The 17,500-nt window shown below is 38.5% G+C and overlaps 1 protein-coding gene and 1 long non-coding RNA gene across 14 annotated transcripts in view; one reads left to right on the top strand and one right to left on the bottom strand.

Moving 5' to 3' along the window:
- LOC135098307 (prostaglandin G/H synthase 1-like) overlaps positions 1-17,500 on the top strand; it is a 103,519-nt gene that overhangs the window by 542 nt on the left and 85,477 nt on the right. For 2 of the 13 annotated variants that reach the window (XM_064000581.1, XM_064000582.1), the window contains exon 2: positions 13,455-13,571. The exons of 9 other annotated variants lie outside the window; for them this stretch is intronic. In XM_064000581.1, coding sequence (XP_063856651.1) covers positions 13,455-13,571 — 117 coding nt within the window. Of the gene's footprint in view, positions 1-7,242; positions 12,291-13,454; positions 13,572-16,095; positions 16,209-17,500 lie in introns of those variants that run through there. 2 more of the 13 variants (XM_064000594.1, XM_064000583.1) reach the window with 2 other exon arrangements.
- LOC135098310 (uncharacterized) overlaps positions 15,594-17,500 on the bottom strand; it is a 25,068-nt gene continuing 23,161 nt past the window's right edge. The window contains exon 3 of the long non-coding RNA XR_010266810.1: positions 15,594-17,100. This is a non-coding gene — a long non-coding RNA (uncharacterized LOC135098310). The remainder of the gene's footprint in view (positions 17,101-17,500) is intronic.

The raw sequence follows: 17,500 nt of genomic DNA on the forward strand, positions 1-17,500 counted from the left end.
TGTGTGTGTGTGTGTGTGAATTGGATTTATAACTGAATTGAATTGAATTTATTGAGTAAGGTCAGACTTTCTATAAAGTATGGAGCACAGCTCTCCAGCAAAAGAATACAGACACTATAGATTATATACAGAATGTGCATAATATTACATAAGAAAAGACAAATACATACAAATGAAATACGCTGTAAGCAATGGCAAAAAATTAATATAAAAAATGTGTATGCATATATAATGATACATACTGTCACTAATTAAGAAATTAAAAAAAAAAAATATTGAGGTGTTTTGCACACTGTTTATCTAAACATGCGTAGCACCATCCTCAAAAACAAAGATAATTTCTTTATCACATTTGAACTTATACTTTGCATGAACAAAACATATTTGAATTGTGTTGGCCTATTTATGTAATTTGCTATATACATATTACCTAACCTAACAATTTCCATATCAGTACATTCAAAAAGAACATGAAATCCTTCTCCTTCTACCTCAGCATTACACATGTTACATACCCTATCTTCTCTACTGACACCTTAATACCTACCAACATTTACAGGAAGTCTATTATTACAACTTCTGAATTTAGCCACTAATAATCTGTCACCCTTTGTTAACTGTTTTAAATACTGTTCTCTGCCAAAATCTGTCTTAAACACCCAATAACTGCTACTTAATGATTTTGTTTCAAAATTATGATGCCAGGTTACAAGCCACTGATCTTTCAATCTCTGTTCCACAGCTTTCTTCACCCATCTTGAATTAGGAACATCTTGCAACAACCACATACCAAACATTCCACAGTCATTACAAATATTCTTTATACAAGCTAACCATGGAGAAGTATAAAGCCCTAACCTATCCAGCTGCAATAGACATTGGTACATTACATAACACAGTTTAGTATTTTTACCTGAAATTAGCCTAGACCAATAACCTATCATTGTTTTTTTTTTCTTTATATAAATATCAAGTGGAAATACACCCGGTTCACCATACACCATGTCATTACAAGTATTCTCATGAACACCCAAACCCTGTTTTAAAAATTTCATGTACATATACTCTAACTCCCTAGCAATATGGTAACCCAAAATTTCAGCTGCACAAGTCAATATAGGTAACACCGTGGTGGTAAATAATTCAAGTTGTATATCCACTGGCAAGTCAAACTTCCTACACTTACTTATTAATGAGTACATTGCTCTTGTAGGTGTCTCTTTTAGCTCCAGCTCACCTTTGCAAAACCTCCCATTATAATTTAATAATACTCCAAGATACTTATACTCTGTCACTACTTCAATGTTTTCACCACCAAATTCAAGTTCATAGTTAAATTTTGTCTTCCCCTGCTAAGCACTACTACTTTTGTTTTGTTACAATTTAGCTTCAATTTCCATTCATTACAATATAAATTCAGAGCAACCAGTGCCTGCTTCATTCCATCCTCACTGTCACACAAAATAACTGTATCATCTGCATACATAATAACAAATAGTTTAAGGTACATGTTTAAGAAATCGTCACCAAAATTTACATAACTGCAATTATATTCAATTAATTTACTTTCAATATCATTCACATAAAAAGCAAAAAGCACCGATGATAAATTTTCCCCCTGTTTTACCCCTACATTGCAAACAAAGGTGTCTGAAATCTCCTGGTTAAGCATGACACATGATCTGATATTATTGTACATATTTCTGATTACATTAAGAATTTTCCCTTGCATCTCTTCCTTCACAAGTTTACACCATAAACCTTCACGCTGTACCATATCAAAGGCTTTCTTGTAATCAACAAATAAACATTTCTCGATTTTAAGTTGTCTATTGTGTTTACTTTAAGTAATGTACTTTTAAATTTTTCATTTGCCTGAAAAGCATCAAGCTTATATATAGGCTGGCCAATAATGTATACCTATCCAATAATGAAATGTATAAACCTAGGCTATAATAAAGTGTTTAAGTGTTTAAGTGTTTAAACAAAATAGCTTTCTCTTCTTCCACTTAAATAAATCAATGACACATTTGAAGAAAAAATATATGATCCAGAGTGGAATATCTGTGTCTGAAGCCCGTTTGTGTTTCATTAATGGTAGATAAGGTGTTTGAATAATCATTAAGTCTTTCATTAAGTATGGAGGTGAACAGCTTCCCCATGCAGCTAAGTAAGGTGATGCCCCTGTAATTACTAACATCCTGGATGTCTCCCTTGTTTTTATAGAGTGGCACTATTGTACCCACCAACCATTCAGCTGGCATGACACCAGTATCAAGTACTTTTAATATATTCATTTAATATCATATCAGATGCTGGGGATTTATTGTTTTTTTTTACTTCTTAATATTTCTAACTACCTCTCCTTCACTTATAGGATCATTAAGTACTGATAAAATTTCAGCATCCACACGGTCTTCATCATTTGTAATATTCACATCACTATTGTCAGAATTTTCATCACCCGCTAGCTGCTTAAAATGGTCATATAATTCATTTAGTGTTCTTGGGATCTGATAAGTTCTTTTCTAACTATTTAAAATTTTCCAATATGCTTTAGGGTCATCACTCTTATATTTTCTAAGTTTCTTTATTAAGTTATCCCTCTCCTTATTCTTCACTCTTTTTAGATTTGCTTTATTTTTCCTGCTTTTCTCAATCATGTTAAAATTTACACCACTTCTATGCAAATGATACCTCTGTCTAGCTTTGTGGTATTCCTTTCTAGATGGCCAGCACTCTTTATCATATCCCACTGAGGTGGCATTATTGGACTTTTTCATGAATGATCTTTTCTCATATGGTGGGAAAGTTGGAAGTGCCGCCTCAATCAGTATTTGTTTTAAATCTAGATTAATAGCATCCATGGGTAATTCATCCACTTTTGCAATCAGTTCATTTATCTTAGTTTCATCAATATTACTCACACATAAAAATTGTTTTTCAACATTCCATTTACTTGGCCTTACACCTGATTGTCTTGATTCCTTTGCCTCTCGGTTTACAACAGGCACCGTACTTTGTATCTCACATTTGATCCTTGCATGTAGTCCACAGTGTACATCAGACCACAAAGGTTCATAATCTAATACTTTAAGAACTAGAACATATTTCATAATCACTGGTGATCCTAAAAAGTAGTCAATAGTTGTATTGTTTGCCAATGCTGCAGTCCTCCCCTAACCTTCCATTGAATATATAAACTTGATCATTCTTACAAACATCCAACAACTTTTTCCCATATGAATTCCTATCTGGGGTTAAGTCCTGGTTTGCTCTAGTCTCAGTTATTCCAAAATTAGTTAAACTTACAGACACAGGGTCCTCAGCAGCCTCAGAAGGAACATCAGACATAGTGAGAGTGTGAGCATTAAAATCACCACAAAGCACATGCAATGCACATAATCATCACATGAGTAAGTAAGCAAAAAATCATCCAGCTCGTCATAGTGCTCTTCATTACCACATCTAGAGTGTGAGGGGGGAATGTAAACACAGCTTATTACCAGTTCCCTACCAAAATTTACACTACTTCTATCAACTTTAACTGAAAGTAAAGAATCATAAGTGTTACTAATATGCCTCCACTTAAAACTAGCATTTTTCTTGATGGCCATGAGTAAACCCCCAGATTAAAACCTGCTTAATTTGCTTCTCTCCTTAAAGACAATGTCAAAGCCAATATTTTCCTTATTGTTTTTTTACATTAATTACATCAGTATCATCACACTTAGTTTCATATCAACAAATCACATCATAATCTTTAATAAAGTTGACAAAACCCATAGATAAAAACTTTGACTTGATACCGCAGACATTAAGAGACGACACATTAATATAATCCAGGGGAGGAACAAACTTAACAGAGTTAATATTACTTACACTAACACTATTATCATGCCCAAGTATGTGCTGTGCCCCAGCAGGGCCATCCTAGGCCCTTGTTAAATGATCTAGATTTAACCTTTTCCAATCAGGAGCAGATATAACAACCTTTTCTAAGTCATCAGGACAGTTTATAACTATAGATCTACCCCCACTGTGCAACTATACAAGAATGCTCCCCTCCCTTGTGGACACATTTTTCACTGTTTCTTGCCCTTTAACCATATTCAACATTTTAACCCTTAAGGAGGTCATGTCATCATTTATATTCACTTTTCTTTGCCTACCTTTCAGTTTTTCTTTTTTTTTTTTCTTATTTTGCATAATTTCATTTCTTTTCTTTCGGTGGCAAAACCTCACAATCACTGGCCTACCTCCTTCCCTGGGCCTCCCCAAATGGTGAACAACAGAAATGTCATCCTGCTCAATTTTCACTCCAATAGTATCAGCAAGTTCTATAACTTTAGCTTCCAGCACCTCCTCACTTTCGTCCTCTTCCTCTCATCCAGAAATACGCAAGTTCTCCCTTCGGGAGTACTGCTCCATCTTGTCGTGTTCATACTTGAGCAGGAGGCAATTCCTCAGCATTACTGCGATCTTGTTTTCTAATTTATCACTGAATTCCTTGAAAGCAGTAGATACAGCCGTAGACACAGCGACCGAAATTATGCTGCCAGGCTGGACAGCATAACAACTGCATCCTTAATTGTCTTACTTACACTTCTGCTTTCCCTTCCATCATTGCTGCTAGTTATATTAGCAAGCTCGTTTTCTACCTTTGTCTTCACTAATTCTTCAGGTTCAGACCCAATGAAGTGTGCCATTCTTGTGTGGAGTTCAACAATAGAATTTCTTTACATGCATAGGTCAGTGAGGGTGGTACAATATATACGTGGCAACACCGCAACACCTTGTTTACCTTCTGTGGCTCACACAACAGTACAGGGAAGACTTGATAGTACCTTCAGTACTGGCAGTAGAAATGTTACTCAGGCCCTGTGGCACGTCACATCAGTAGTCAGGTACTCAGAAGTTCATTTGAAAGCAGTAGTAGCTCCCAGGTTAGGGTCGTATCGGAGAAACTCCCTCAAAATATAGAGCTGTGTGTGTGTGTGTGTGTGTGTGTGAGCTTATTACATTTATCATTTTTCTAACATTAACCAATATGAATGTGATGCAAAATGTTTTTGTTTACAACATTTTGCATCCTTTACCAAGATGTATTTCTTTCTACACATTTGTGTTAGTAAATTCATGTTAAACAAATGAAGTATTGCTTAATTTCAAGAGGTGCTTATAGATATTAATGAGGTGGTAAGCCTGCAGGTAATGGTTATGCTATAAGCTTGGTAACCCGTTTTGTTGAGCGAGCTGTGATGCAGTGCAAATATTTCAGCAGTTGGTGTGCACACTTCTCAAAGAGAGGGCAAAAACATTGAATGTGGCGGACACGTGACCGTCACCAAGGAAACAACACAGGTGGCTAGCTGAACACTAACTCACTAATTCAGAAGACAAACTGTATTTCATCCTGTACTAGCTGCAAGCCAACAGGAAAGCATCAGACAGCATCTCTAGGCTGCACGAGTGCACGGGGACCGTGCTGGTTGCAAGGAAGCAAGGTGAAGCACCAGACCTCTCATTCCTCGGTATTTTTTCAAGCTGTCTCCTTCGGCGACAATTTGTTCCCCATGAAGGCAGCTTGTTGAAACATTCGGGGAATGAAACACCTCTATCTTCACCCTGCTCTTTCTCTCCCCCACAATCTCTATCCAGTGCTGCTTTTCACAGGAAAATAACAAACAGATAAATAAAAAGAATTAATAATAATAATAATGATAATAATAATAATAATAATAATAATAATAATAATAATAATAATAATAATAATAATGATAACTTAAGGGTTTTGGTTCAAATGGCTCTCAAATAGCTCTCGTGTAGCTGAGGGCACCCTTGGTTCACCGAGGGCATCAGCAGGGCCAAGGGGACGATTGTGGTTCCCCTGAATCTCCACAGAGCAAGCAAATTCACTCCTCAGCTTGTCATTGGGCCTACTGTGGACAGTCCTCATGGTCACATCCATGGACACCCTGCGGCTGTCAGGTGAACACCGGTAATGCTTTGTGTCAGTGTAGCCAGTGCAAAATGCACGCCTGACTGCCCAGCCGCTCAGTTTAAGCAGCACCTCGCTAGCACGGGCAGTGTTGCAGTCTGGTGGTAGACTGATAAGTGTTCTTGAAAGCACTCACAGGTGTCACAAAATCAGTCTTGTATTTACACTGAGTGCATCAGATCCTACTTGAAGGCAAGCACTCATCAAAAATGTAAACATGCAATTCACAGGGAGACCAGCAAACAAAAGTGCACAACTCACATCATCCCAACACTTGAAAAAATGAGCACGATGTGATTCTTTAAACGATCGGCTGTTTAGTCCTGCTCTTGACGACAAGTCTTGAGCCACGTGCTGACTGGTGGCAGAGTGGAGGGGCTGGGAGGTGAACACGACGTGTTCCCCGAGCCGAGCTCTGCTAAAGGCCTAACCTAAGCTAACCTAGCCTATCCTAAGCAGGCATAACCTAACCTAACCAACCCGTGCCTGAGGAGGATAAATTGCTACAGTACAACCAAACCGCAAACTACAAAACTGTGATGTCCGTTATTGATTGTTTATGTTATGGATGATTTTGAGCACAAAACACAGTGGAATCACTTCACTCTGCAGCCTCTTCTTCTCTCGTCCCCCGGTGACCTTGGGGACTCGTTGGGAAGAAGGGTTTGTGGGCAGGGAACGCGAAAGTGCTCGTTTTTTGTACTTGAATGGAGACGAGAGCTTAAAATAAGGCAATCCTAACCTGACCTGATCTGACCTGACCTGACCTGACCTATCCTAACATAACCTGATCTAACCTAACCTAACCACTTTCCACTTCCTGGCCAACCCTTTAGCCATGAACACAAGTGCATGGTTTGCCTGCTTCAGACTCTTGCCACAGTCTCCAAAATCCTTCGTACCAATGATGGAATCGGAGGCCGGGTCGAAATGGAGAGATTCTCTGACGGTCACTGCATCAAATGCATGCCACAGAGTCTCTTCCTTCGACGTGGTGTCTGCTCTTCCTCAGGACTGTGAGTTTGTTTGCTCCAGCCTGCTTGGATGGAAGTTTGCCTTAGCCAAAGGTGAAGATTGGAACTGCTGGGGAGTGAAAAAGTAGAGCTTTAAAACCTACACGCCTTAGGACTATGGTAACGCAAGGCCAGAGCAAACCTCCTCCCTTGTCCCCCATATCTTCTGCCCTTCTTATTTCCTAAGCCATTAATTACGCTACAATTGGTGACCCCGTTGTTCCGGAGTGAGCAGCCAAGTCCACCCTGCTGCTATCCTCCAACCACCTGGCCAAGGCGACGCGGTCGGGCAAATCTTCCGGCAGCTGCCCCTTCGCCGGTGTCGCCGCCTCCAGCAGCAGACCCCGGCCCCCGCCGCCTCAACGCTGCCTGGCCGCCACCCCGCCGGCCGCCGCCCCCAGCTGCCCGTACGCCGCCCCCAGCCGCCCATATGCCGCCCCCAGCCGCCCGTACACCGCCCCCCCGCCGCCCGGCTGCCCTCACGGCGCCCCCCCCTGCGGCACTCTCCAGCTCTCCACCAAGTACTCTTGATCTGACTACTTTGTCTAACCAAGCACGAGCTCTCGACTCTGTATAGAGGAACTTAGAGTTTTACGGTGATGTTCCTTTGTTTTGTGTGATCAGTGCTGCTGTGGATAATACTATGTAACACCATTTTTGTCTTTGACAAGCAGGTGTTATTTTCCAACTCTTTTCATTGCAAAACAATAGAAAATGTTCATTATTCCTGTCAAACTTTGCTTTTTAGAATTATTTTTTGCCCCAAATATCTAAATTTTACCATTTTTCCACATGCTGTCACAGAGGACTTCTTTGCTCTTGTCTTGAATTGACCACATATGTAGCAAAATGCATTTGGAGGATGATTGCCGCCTCTTAATGCCATTTCATCTCTTGTGATGTGTTCTCAGGCAGCCAAAGCAGAACTGATTGGTGGTCTGCAAACCCCTACTTCTATATTGTCAAGCAGTACTCTAGAATATCCTTAGTCTTTCTAAAATGTGTTCCAGAATGTTCTCAATCTTTCTAGAATATTCTTGAACCTACTTTAGAATATTCTGAATCATTCTAGAAAATTCTTGTAGATTCTAGAAAATTCTTGATACTTCTACATATTTCTACTATATTCTAGAAAGTTTTAGAATATTCTGGAAATGTTTACATTGAATAGAATGTTCTAAAATGTTCTAGAAACTTCTAAAAGTGTCTAGCAGAACATTCTGGAAGATTTGAGAAAATTTCTGAAATGTATGCAAATTCTTCTTAATATGAGGAATCTTTTGCTAGAGCTGGTCAATTCAAGAATGATCTTATTAAAATTAAAAATCTTTGGAACACTTTATATTCTTTCTTTCACTGTTTTAACTTATTTACTACATTTCAAAAGCAATCAGATAAGCAACTGAGATTTTGCAAAGATCTTTACCTGACGTGAAAACCAATAGTAACCCATACTATAATAAAATAAGCAAAAAATGTAAATTAATTGTTCTAACCACAAAAGCAAAGTTTTAGGATCAAAATAAATTTTTTATATTTTGTTTAGATGGAAATAACTGGAAAATTATGGTTTGGAGCCAAGGACAAAATAAATGTGAAATTTTGTTACATAGTGTAATAACACTAATGGAGAGCCACAATCTATTACAGTAATGGCTGCTATAAATTCAAAGTATTTCTTTTGTGGTCTTTGACGCCACCCATGTTTGAAGTGTCCTGTTTGTGAATTGTTGTGCCATAAGTGCCAGAAAAAGGGTCGCGTAGCTAAAGTGTATTGGAGCACTCATGCTACTGGGGCTTTAGCTTCTATTGATTGTATGACATTGGTGACTGTAACATCAGCTGCTGCTACTCCTAATATATTGTCAAAAGCGGTGGCTAAAATTTTGACTGAAACAGATGGACTTATTGACAGTGGAAGCTCAGAGAGTTTTGTATATCAACATAGTTAAACTCCACTCATTAAAAGTGCAACAGTCTAAGCATGATGTAACCATGGCTTCTACTTCATTTTTTACTGAAACATCTGGTTTTTGCAGTGTGGACACAAAAGTGAATGGCCAGACCTATGAAAATGTGTGTCTGGCTGTTCTTCCACAACTCTGTTCTGATGTAATTCTAGGCCAAGACTTTCAGAAGCTGCACAATAGTGTTACTTTGACTTACAGTGGAAACTTGCCCATACTCATAATCTGTGGACTTAGAGAGCTGAATGTAGATCCTCCAGAACTATTTACTAACCTAAAGGCTGTCATCTTATTGTCTCTAAATCACAACACTACTGCACTGTATCTTCACAGAAAAGGAAGTGGAAAGCCTGTTAAAGGAAAGAATTATTGAGCACAGCAACTCTCCATAGCATGCACAAGTGATTGTGGTCAAAAATGAGTCCCATAAGAGATACTTGGCCATAGATTACAGTGAAACAATCAGTAAGTTCACACTCCTTGATGGCTACCCACTGCCTTGGATAGATGAAACTGTGAACAAGATTGCACAGGATCATGTCTTCAGTACGACTGACCTATGCAGTGCTTATCATCAGGTTGCCATCAGAGAACAGGACATGCCATGCACTGCCTTTGAGGCATGTGGTAAACTGTATCAGTTTACTAGAGTTTTGTTTGGAGTTACAAATGGAGTGACTTGTTTCCAGAGAATTATGAATTCACTAATTAAAGAAGAAGGACTTGTTGGTACCTATGCCTACTTGGACAACATCACCATATGTGAAATGATGCAAGAGGAACATGATGCTAACCTTGGGAAATTCCTCAAGGCTGTCAAAAGAAAGAATATGATCTACAATGAAGAAAAGTGCCATTTTTTCAACTCGTAAGTTCCACATTCTGGGCTAAATGGTGGAGAAGGGAGTGATTTGTCCTGATCCCAAATGCCTCAAGCCTCTTCATGACTTAACAGTGCTGTGTGATAGAAAGTCACTACACTGTGCTCTTGACCCATTTGCATATTATTCATAGTGAATATATGATTATTCACACAAGATTTGTCCACTTATTGCCACTAATACCTTCCCTGTGATGGAGGAGGCAGAAGCAGAGATTCAGCAACTAAAGAGTGATATAGAATCATCAATAGTTTAGGCAATCAAAAAATCTGAGCCATTTCAGATGGAGATGTATGCTTCAGACACCGCTATTGCAGCTGTTCTCACCCAAGCTGGTTATCCCATTGCCTTCTATTCTTGAACTCTGCAACGACCTGAGGGACACCATGCTGCTGTAGAGAAGGAGGCCTTGGCTATTATTGAAAGTGCCACTGGGGGCATTACTTGATCAGTAAGCACTTCTCTACTAAAACTGACCAATGTTTGATAAACGGTATAAGAACAAAATAAAAAAATGATAAAATTTTAAAGTGGAGGATGGAAATCTCTTGCTATGATTTTGATATATTGTACAGACCAGGCCGAGATAACATTGCTCCAGATATACTCTCCAGGAGTTACTGTGCCATGGCATGCCCTGATCAGCAGCCACTGTCTGCCATTCATGATGACTTGTGCCACCTTGATGTTACTCATTTGCTTCACTTTGTCAGGTCAAAGAATCTACCTTATTCTGTGGAAGATATCTGTAGAGTTGTTACCTCATGCAGGACATGTGCAGAGTGCAAACCTAACTTCTATCAACCTACAAGAATTCCTCTTATAAAAAAGCTACCCATCTATTCAAACAGCATTACATAGATTTTAAAGGACCCCTTCCAAGTACAGACAAGAATCAGTATTTCCTAATTATTATAGATGAATACTCTAGGTTCCCATTTGTATTCCCATGTTCTAATATGTTTACATTAACAGTTATCAATTGCCTTTCTCAAGTCTTCTCCATTTTTAGCATGCCATCTTATATTCATTCAGATAGGGGAGCATCATTCATGAGCAGAGAACTAAAAGATTTTCTCAAGTAAAGGTGTCGCTTGCAGCAGAACTATGAGCTATAATCCTCAAGGCAACAGGCAAGCAGTGAGGTTTAACAGGAGCATTTGGAAGACCATTACAACTGCTTTGGTATCCTGTGGCCTGCTGATCTAGTGGTGGCAAGTTGTCCTTCCTGACGCCCTTCATTTAATTAATTCTTTGCTCTGCATGGCAACCAATGAGACCCCACATGAATGGCTCTTCGGGTACACTCGTCGGTCTTCCACTGGGACCTCTATTCCATCTTGGCTGTCCAGTCCTGGCATTGTCTTACTTAGGCATCACGTATGGCCCAGTAAGACTGATCTGCTGGTAGATGAGGTTAAGCTCCTACAGGCAAATCCCCATTATGCTCCCATAAGGTACTCTGATGACAAGGAAGACATGGTAGCTACCAAACACTTAGTTCCTGCCAGTAGTGAACCTCATGTACAGCCAAATCCTGAAATGAGCAACTGGCCTACTCATTCTGTTGATTCTACAAATATGACTCTTCAGTATAGTTCTGTTCCTGAGGACACTTCAACTACTCCTCATCAACACAAATGCAGTGAGGATACTTCAGTACTAAGGCACTCAGGCAATATGAGACATCCTCCTACTTGCTTCAAGGTATCTTGGATATAATTTTGTAGAAGGTGGAGAAAGTGGTGATAATTGTAACAATAAAACCATGACAACTATGATTAAATGTGGTTGGTTGTTGAGGCACTGGATGGTTTAATAGAAGGTATCATATGGTTTGGGCGTGTACATTCGTTAAGTGATCTGGGAGGGAAATGAGAGGCTCAGCTTCTCTCATTGACAGCTCCTCATTACTGCCAGGTGTGTATTAGCAGATGTCTTGACAGTGTGGGTTTTCTTCATGTATTAAGAGTTACTAGTGGAAGGATAATACTTGTGTATTACAATTTTGGGTTGTACTCTTTACAAACTCCTGTTACATTTTGTGTTGATTAATGCCAATCATTTGGTCAGATGTGTTTTACTACTCACATCATTACATTCCTCATTATCTCTCTCAACCTAAACCTTCCAAACCTTGGTTTAACATGGCCTGTTCTCATGGAACAAGCACTGAATCATACAAAAGTTTTTTCAGCAGCTTTTCCTGTCTTCCATGCCCTCAGCTGTGACTCCTTGATAAGTATGAACTTTCATCATAGTTAATAATAAGAATTTTGCTAGGTGACTACAGGTGGTGAACTTAATCAAATAATCATGTGTTTGTAAGTAATTTTTGAGAGTAGTTTCTTTTCAACTCTGTAATCTAGGGTAAGAGTACTGTTAATGCTGAGTTATGCAGTGTAGATAATAAATGAATGTTGCTGTATTTGTTGTATTTGAATTTGTCAGTGATTTCCTCAATCCTGGAATTTATTTACTTTGAGATTTTGTTACGATCTGATAGTCCCTACGCTCGTAACATTCTCATTCATGGTGAGTTGTAACACTGCCTACACAAAGATGGTATTATAAGCTGTCAAGGGTATATGCCTGATTATACTTGTCATTCTATACTCATTCTAAAATTGTCTCATTAGTTTACAGCATCTTTAAGTTGGAATTTGTTTGATAGGAATTACTGATATATTGTAGTTGCTAGATAATATTCATACACAAATCTAAAAAAGGGATTAATAAAATCTTGGATGTCACAAATGAGTAGAATTGCATGGAATAAACACCACTCAACATGCCAACACACTCCTATAAGTAACACATCACTAGTACTGCACTTGCTGGCATCTTGTTTACACCACCACCATCACAATCACTCCTGCTCTTCTGAATTCAGTGTATCTCCTTCTCAATGTTGAAGTGATTATCCAGCTTTACTACTGTGCAATGTGTCAACTATTGTACCCTAGGCTTCCAGAAGCAGGAAGGGGATAAAGCTTTAGATTCAGAATCCACATGTTAAATTATAATTCCTTCCCATGATGGATGCAGGGGTCTTTATGCTCACCAAATTGATCCATATTAGCAGTGGTGGAAAATATAGTGTATGTAGTACGATAGGCACTACTGCATTTGAGATGACAACAAATTTATACAGTACCCTCCCGAGTTTCACACCTAGTCCTAACTTCTAACTATGCTGAGTTTTGCGCATTACCATCCCAAGTTTTGCACTGCTTTGACAAGTATAGGTCACATGTTGGCATCACATGTTTACATACAGTAAACACCCCATAAGTTGGAGCTCTCTCTCTCTCTCTCTCTCTCTCTCTCTCTCTCTCTCTCTCTCTCTCTCTCTCTCTCTCTCTCTCTCTCTCTCTCTCTCTCTCTCTCTCTCTCTCTCTCTCTCTCTCTCTCTCTGAATGTTAGAACAATCCTAAGGATTGCTAAAATAGAATGAGACTGACTGAGAATGAAAATGAAATTACATAAATGACTGAGAATGAGTGAGAAATGATGAAGCAAAGATGACATAAAATGAATGAGTTGGAGAGAGACAGCAAGGTATAACTCCCTAATCCCTTATCTCTGACAGATAATGGGGAGGGGAAGTGACAGGGAAAGAGGTCTGAGAAAAGATGAAAGAAAGAAGAGGAAAGGAAAAAAGGGAGGAAGGTACAAGTACCTGATAGGTGAGCAGCAGCTCACACAGGTATGTCTTGCGAGTTTTAGTTTGTTATTCTGATTAAATTTTTATTAAAATTTCAGTGCTTGCACGAATGGCAAGTTCATCTTGCTACTTTTGATTTGTTATTCCGATTATATATTTATCAAAATACCAGTGCTCGCATGAGTGGTGAGTTTGTTATGCCAGTTTTGGTTCATTATTCTGATTAAATACTTATTAAAAATTTCAGTGCATTATAGCAGTTGTACGTTATAATGACCGTGTATTGTCATGTACCTTACTGTACAAGTCTTGTACAATGCTTGTGTTTAGATCTTCAAGTTTTGAGTGTTGTGTTATACTCTAAGTGCATAAATCATGTGTGATTATGATCCCTCCTTCCATCTCCTTTACATCAGCCCTCCATCTACTGGCAAAATTTACATACTACAAACTGATATTGCATACTGACACAATGATATTGCATACAGTATTGTACTGGGGAGAGGGGATGGATAGGTCACAATTCCACTATTTGTGAGGGCTCATTATTCCATCTTAGATGTTTTATTCTAATAGAAAGCAATTCTGGCTACCTAAAGGGAGGCAGGCTGTAAGGAATTGATATGAGGAGACATCAAGTCAGTCTTGACACAGGTCCATGGTCCTCAGAACTTCCATCATATAGGGTCACATTACTAAGGCCATTCAAGATTACTATTCAGGGACCACAGTGATCATAGGAGAATCTATTCTCCTAAAGAAAATGCATGTTCTTATTTTACTTGTGCTTCAACAGTGGTCATACGTTTAGAAGACTGTGGAAGATTTGAACAGTGAAACCTTTATACAAGCATTCCAGTGATTTAAAATGACCAATTACTGACAATACCACTATCTAAAACTCAGAGGCTTGAGGCCACTGGCAGCAAACCCTTTTCTGTTTCTCTTACTCTCTTTCAATATCATTACAGAGCTGACTGTTGTTTCTATGTATGCAACAATACAATACAGAGCTAGCTGTTGTTTCTATGTATGCAACAATACAGTGTAATTGTACCCACACTCTTGTTTTCAGAACTTTCCATCTGGCAAAGACTTCATTGCCAGTCACTAAATTCATCTATGTTGTATATCTCTCAACAACACTATGTAGAATGTTTTGACCATTCAATTTGTAAAGTGGAACACATATTCAACCACTTACCACTTCTCCCTTACTGAAATTTCCAATGACTAGAGATTTCAATATTCACCGCCAGCTTTGCCATTGCCTTTCACTAACTAATCTGGTAAACATGGCTTTAGTTTTGCTATTCTATACAACCTAAAGCAATTAGTGCAGAACCTACTCACATTTTTTACTATCTTGCAGATGTGCCAACCAGTGCCAGCTCATGGCTAAAATTAGTGGGGATACTGCTTCAGAAAATTTTTAGCCATTGTTTTAATATGAAAAAGAATATTTATACAGAAATTTGATAAAATCCTGAACAAAAGTTTTTCTTGCTTAATGTTGTGTAAAATTAAACAAACATATAAGAAGAAAATTTCTAAATACATATACAGTAGAACCTCAGTCACTGAATGTCTCCCTTTCCAAACAATTTGGTTTTTGAGCAAAAATTGTAACTCTTAATTGGTTCGAATACTGTATCATAATTTGGTTTTCAAACAAAGTTACTTGATTTCAAATACTACAAGACATAGCAAAACTTGCCATTTATTACTAATTTATAGTTTCTATAAATATTTCCTTCATTTTTGTATGTTTGGAGGAGCAACACAGAGGGTAAGACAGTAATTCAATCTTCAAAATAAGTTAAATATCATCCCATGGAAGAAGTTGAAGAACCTCAATGTAAGCAAACAAGGTTTGCCACTCATGAGTAATCCTGAGTCTCCTGTGGCTCTCTCTATGACCCACAATACCATCACTAATGCACAACTACATTTTCTCAGTAGCTTTTCCCAGCAGCAAGGTGCCTAAGTGTTACGATCACCTTCAGTTTGGCGGTGAGTGGGTTGCTTCTCTCTGTGTCACTCTGTAAGGATTCCCTCATTTGATCAGTGACAAAGAGAATGCCTGCATGGTCTAAACAATATCTTTTAATGAGTTCTGTGTCATCAAGTTCATTCAGTACATCCTTTATGGATGAAAATTTCTAAGCTGGAGATGTTATGGAGTGTCCATCTTAGCAATGAGATCACTGGCCACTAAGACATGGTGGGTAGGTGCATCAGAACAGATTAACCTGTTTTATATTGATTCCTATGGGAAAAATAGTTTGGGTTTTTAACATTTTTTATTTTGAACAGTTCAAGAACCAAGGTTCCACTGTATAACATTAACTTACGAAAGTCAACACAGGTGTGCACACATAAAAGACTTCTCATCACTCATCTGTCAGATCTATACTAAAACCATTAATGTGTCAATGTACCCAAGGCCACTGTCTGTCTTGAGTTGTCATGTCAGATAATATCAGAGCCTTGCTCTCCCATGCAACTTGATCAAACTAGTTGGATGGCATGCTGATTGAGATTTTTATACCCTTTTCTGGCACAGACTGTATTCTGACTAGCAATGGATGAGAAAGACAAGAAAGGGATATGATATGACTGGCACTGGATGAGAACAATAAGGAAGTGATATACTATGACCAGCATTGGTTGAGAATGGTAAGAAAGGGATATATTATGACTGGCACTGAATGAGAATGGTAAGGAGAAGAACTAAGTGTTCTTGTGTCACTTCTGCCAATATTCTTCCTCCTCCCAGTTGATTACTCTAAACATGAGTTTTATATGTCCAAATATGGAATACTGTTCCCAAATATAGGGAGGTTATCTAATTTTAGTTGACAGGTAATCTTGTGGATGCATCTTGTCATACCAGTACAAGACCATCTTGAACTCAGCAGAAGGCTGCTTGAAGACTGAAGTTCATTTGCTAGGCCCCAGTGTGTAAATTATCCTCTTAACTCTTTGATCTTAAGGTTGAAGGATCAATAATAGCTGGGGTAAATCTAATGGAGTGATATGCATTATATCACATGAAAACTATGAAGTTAGACCAAGAGCAAAAAATGATACATGATGTATATAATAATATTTTGAGTTGAGTCAGTCCACCAGTGAGCCTCCTTATCATCCAACTTAAAGACTGTGCTCCAGTAATTGTTTCATACATAGAACTGAACATTATTAAGTTAATACATAGAACAGGACAGTGGAAAAAAATCCTCTTATGCAACCCAAGCAGAACAATGGACACTAGCTGGCTGTCAACATTTCCTATCTTTTTTTTTTAGGTTTATTATTATTTATTATTTTCTCCTTGAATCCATAATAGTTTTGCAGCTAGGTATTATAAGCTCTAGAGAGATGGTTAAGTCTCAGAATTTAAGATCACTATCCTATTATCATTTAATTTCCACAGAGGATATGAAAACAAGAGTGTATGAGCTTAATCTCAAATCATGCACACTCACCTGTCATCTTAAAGTCCAACATGATATTAATGATCTGGTTGAGTGTAAGGCACTTGTTGCCAATCCCCCATGCCAAATACCTGCAACAAAAATACAGCACACACTTAATTTATTGTAAAATAAGTAAATATAGAGAATGGCCTCATTACGAAAGGGCATGGATAAACCAGTGTATACTGTTGGGTCTTTATGTGGAAGTATGTGGCCACAAGTTCCTGGGGTGCAGTAGGGTGGTCCATGAGACTATCCCATTCTATCAAGGGCAAGTAAGGCTAAGAGTGTGAATGATGTGTGTATGAGTGTGTGGTGCTTTGTCTGGGCCAACCTGTATGGATAGATAAACAGATATACTCTTACAAGTATGATCAGTTTGGTTCCTATCTGATACATGCATAAATGTGATGCAACCTTGAGGGCTTCTATAGGAAGCTCTCTTGCATCTTGTTTGATAAGCAGACTGGATCAGATGCAGGAAAGGAA

This window comes from Scylla paramamosain, unplaced genomic scaffold (genome assembly GCF_035594125.1).
Source record: "Scylla paramamosain isolate STU-SP2022 unplaced genomic scaffold, ASM3559412v1 Contig54, whole genome shotgun sequence".
Classification (NCBI taxonomy): Eukaryota; Metazoa; Arthropoda; class Malacostraca; order Decapoda; family Portunidae; genus Scylla; species Scylla paramamosain.